We start from the raw sequence: 4,322 nt of genomic DNA on the forward strand, positions 1-4,322 counted from the left end.
GCTGAGCTAATGATGTTAAATAAGTTAGATGTGAAAGGTTCTAAAATCATTATGAGACCCTGCTCTCGCGTTCATAAGAAACCCACAAACACATTTACATAGCTATCTAAACAGGGACGTTCCATAGACTTCTGATATTTTTATACACAGCTAGTTATAAATACTATAACCTAATCCAAACAGAAAACTTACTGTATTTTTATATATTGTTTTTACAAATTAGGGTATTGCTGGGTGCCACCAAAAGGAAGTTTAATCATATATAGCTCACTAATATGTACACATATTCCCCCCAAACATGATTAACTATAGCGACATATACCAATGTTAATGCAAACAGACTATATATAAGTCAGAATAATATTTTGTTCTTTATTGAACATGTTGATACATCTCAAGTGTCCCAAAAAAAATTGTACTACAGAACACCCTTTTTCGTGTAGCCATATTACAGTTCCAGTCATATACAGTTCCAGATGAATAAGCAGCACCAAAATTGCAATATGTCATTATATGTTTTTGCATTATTAAATATCTTTTGCTGGCAATGCAGACAGTTCTATAGTAAATCAAGTAAATTCTGCAATTAATAAACCATAAGTCATTAAAACAAATATAATTAATGCAATCTGTGGAAAGAACTCTGTGGTTAGAGTTTTTCTATATACCACTTAATCATCATCATCATCACCATAATGGTCTTCATCGCTACTATCATCATCAATATCATTGTCGTCATCATCATCATCATCATCCTCAGTGTTGACCTTTCCAGAGAGAACATCCTCTATCCAGTCCTCCAGCTCCTCAGCTGACGGTAGAGCTTCATCATTAGGCATGTTCAGCCACACACTGTCAGCCTGGTCAACACACACACACACAGTTAAGTAAGATGATAAGAATACAAAATATGTAGGCTTTGTACCTTATTTTGCATCATGAATGTAAGCTGTTTTCTGTGAACGTGTGAGACTTCTGATTCAGTAGGTAAATAACTAGAAGAGTAACAAAGTGCTGTAAACTAAAACAATGTGTGCTACAAACCAGTTTATGATTATCATAATACTTTAACATGTTAAGAAATACTAGTTTTCAATATCAAGCAGCATAACAGACTATTTTTCATATAAAATAACTGGAAGCGAATGAGGAATGGCATTCAAGTTACAAATAGTAACCAGGGTCCAGTTGTGTAAACATATCCACTTTGTTTAGACTGTAACTTAAGAACTAGTTTAATCAACTAGCAGTAAGCCAAGTCTTAAACAGTCTTACGTTTCAAATTTAAATGAGACTTTTTTTATTTAACTGACTTTAAAAATAGATGATTAACTTTCAAGACTAGTCTAAGCAATTTATGCAGCCGGCCACTGGTCTTATGTTAAAAATCAGGCAGATTTGTTTATTTGCCGAGTGTGTACTTACTAATGAATTAATAAATAAATGAATGAATGAATGAATTAATTAATTACGAAGCATATGCTTTTCAAATGTGTGCAGCAATGTTATTCTGTATATTATTTGATTGTTAAAGTAAAGCAGTATTTCAGCAGTCGTTAGGCCTGTAAAATGTGTGATTAAATGTTTTATTATGTTGTAGATCATGAATATGTTATGTGAAGCTTTCTCTTAAAAGGGAATGATGTGTCATACATTGCAATGTAGGATAAAGAGACGTTTTTAAATGAAAGTGTTTTAACAAAGTGATGAAGACGAAGACAGAAAGAATAGAATAACATCATAACCAAAGTTACTTACATCAGTCACATTCACCACACCAATCTGGGGTCTGAAAAGGTCCACCTTAAAGGTTTTCTCCCAGTATGTGGTTAACTGCAGACAAATAAATCATTACAACATTATCACAATGTTTCAATTCACGCAGAGAAACACTGTGTAGAAATGGATGGAATATTGTCTCACCAGAGGAAATTCATCAGGATCAATCCAAACTATGCTGAGATCTGGGTTTTTAGTATTGTCCCTTGCAACCTCCTTTAGAATTTCCAGGAATTCATAACCATCTATGAAATTAAAAAGAGATAAGCACAAATTAAATGTTAAATGCTATTAAGTGCTACTAGACTACTAAGTCTTGGTAATGGCACTAAGAAATTGTCAGCTTGTTGTTCTCTGTTATAAAGAATTGAAAACCTGGATCCTCCTCCTCAGCAAAGGCAACAATGTGGATTCCGTCCATGTCATCCTCCTGTTAATTGAGCAGAGACAGATCACTTCAAGCAAAGAACCAGCAGCCATTTAATTGACAGTTAACATAGGCCTACAGATACTCCCACAATTCAGTCTTGCTCACCCAAGTCTCAAACATGTCCTCGGCACGAAGCTTTCTCAGAGTGGGCCTGAGTGAGGATCAAACACTGTGATTTAAGAATTAAAATTCATATTTTAGATGATCTTTGGTAATGGCAAAGTTCTGAGGATGCCACTGATATCACCTTCTGTGTTGATTGACAAAATCCACTATCTCCTCCTCTGTGTTGGGTTTGCCAGGAACGGTGACAGGCTCGTCCATGAAGGGCTCATAGAAATCGATTTCATTAATTTTTAGAGTCAGTTGTTTAGCCACCTGCAGCATGAAACAGTTACAAATGAAGACAATACATAATAATTTTCCTTAAAGATGGAGGACACATAAGTATCCTCTCACTCTTGTGGTTATAAATACACATTCTTCTATACCAGAATAACACATCTCATGGTTTTATTCTTGTTATTGTAAAGGAATGTACTGTACGCACCCCTTTGTCAAAAGTGGCAAAAAACTTCACATATGGTTGGAACTTCTCTGCGGTCACCTGAAAGGCCTTATAATCTGAGAAATAAAAAGAAAGTATGAAAAACAAACAATCACAAATCTAAAAAACTGTAATAACACGGTAAACGGTGGCAGTGCTGAAGTTCCATGCAGCTTCTGCTCTCACAACATAACCAGAGGTCAGAGCAAATCCTTCCCAGCTGAAATGGGTTTTTTAATAAAAGCTGTATAGCAGTCATGTAAAGTGACTTTGAGTTTATTGGGAAAGTGACTGTGCCTTTTTGGGGAATGGCTCTATAACTGTGTTGATCTCTTTGACCAATTAGGCAGCATTTAATAGTCTGTGGGGTTATCATAGCACCTAGTTAACCTTCTGGTGTTGTTCACGTAGTGGTCAAAATATGACCAAATGTTTTTCCCCCAATGAAATTAATGTACTTTATTTTACATTGATAATGTTTTTATTTTAATATTTAGCATTTTGGGGGGATTTTATGGTAATACATATTTTGTTATGGAATAGTAATCCATTTATTACCTGTTAACCACTTTTTGAGCATAGACCTGAAAATGAAATTTCCCTCTTCAACTGTCATTAATCTTGAATGCTTTGGAGCACAGACTTAAGTCTGGTCTCTTTTTAAAGAAGACATTGGAAGACACTTTTAGTTAAAAAAGCTATAGAAGTTTAAGTTTATTATTATGAAAAATGCACAAAAATACTATTTTAAAATTTTGTTTGAAATATATATTTTCCAAAACATATTTCACTCTAAAACTGCAAGAAAATCAAAGCCATAAATCTAAATGAGTAGTGTTCCAAATTTGAGGTTGATATCTTAAAAAAATAGCTTTCAGTAAGATATTAGGTGCGTTCGACTTCATGCCGCGCCGCACAAACCGATCGGCAGCTGACTTGAAGCAGTGCATGCCGGTTAGAAATTTTGTCAGACTTGAACCGGCGCCGACGCACGTCACTGTCACGTGTGGCATCAAAGTACCGCGATATCGTTTCGAGAGCAGCCGGCTAACTCAGCTGACGCAGCTTTTTCAGAGCGACTGCAGGAGTGCTGATGACGACACAGCTGTTTCACGATTGGCCAAATTCACCACATGACAACAATGACGCGCGAGCGTCACTAATGGGAGCAGAAAGTGTCCGGCTTGACAGCTCCGTTTTCAACTCCGCCCTCGACTGCAAGCGGCTGCTCTCGTTGACTGCCGTCTGTAGCGGTGCTTCAAGTCGAACGCACCTATTGTTTGGGCGCAGTACCAAATGTTGGGAGGTTTTTGTGTCCCTAAGCTACACCCTCAAAGTGCCACACCCCTCTAGCCTGTTCATTTCCCAGTTAGCCCCAAGCTCCACCCACCCAATCTCAAGCCAATAGGTTGTTTGCACATGACGTCACTGATGACGTGCGAAATGCAGCTGGAGGGCAGGAAGTGATTTTTCATAGGAATCACTAGCAGAAACTAAAAATGCCAGTGTTTTGCGTTGTTTATGGATGCTCAAATAGGCCAAACCGAGAAACCACAAGGAGCAAAG

At 36.9% G+C, this 4,322-nt stretch overlaps 1 protein-coding gene across 1 annotated transcript in view; it reads right to left on the reverse strand.

Annotated features, from left to right (window-relative positions):
- Nucleotides 1-392: 392 nt before the first annotated feature.
- LOC107667646 (calsequestrin-2-like) overlaps nt 393-4,322 on the reverse strand; it is a 12,364-nt gene continuing 8,434 nt past the window's right edge. Inside the window, exons 5-11 of the mRNA XM_016459369.1 lie at nt 2,760-2,833; nt 2,457-2,587; nt 2,315-2,360; nt 2,155-2,209; nt 1,924-2,024; nt 1,759-1,833; nt 393-860 (exon numbers count right to left, since the gene is read on the reverse strand). Coding sequence (XP_016314855.1) covers nt 672-860; nt 1,759-1,833; nt 1,924-2,024; nt 2,155-2,209; nt 2,315-2,360; nt 2,457-2,587; nt 2,760-2,833 — 671 coding nt within the window. The 3' untranslated portion in view covers nt 393-671. The remainder of the gene's footprint in view (nt 861-1,758; nt 1,834-1,923; nt 2,025-2,154; nt 2,210-2,314; nt 2,361-2,456; nt 2,588-2,759; nt 2,834-4,322) is intronic.

This window comes from Sinocyclocheilus anshuiensis, unplaced genomic scaffold (genome assembly GCF_001515605.1).
Source record: "Sinocyclocheilus anshuiensis isolate Anshui unplaced genomic scaffold, SAMN03320099.WGS_v1.1 scaffold1305, whole genome shotgun sequence".
NCBI classification, from domain to species: Eukaryota; Metazoa; Chordata; class Actinopteri; order Cypriniformes; family Cyprinidae; genus Sinocyclocheilus; species Sinocyclocheilus anshuiensis.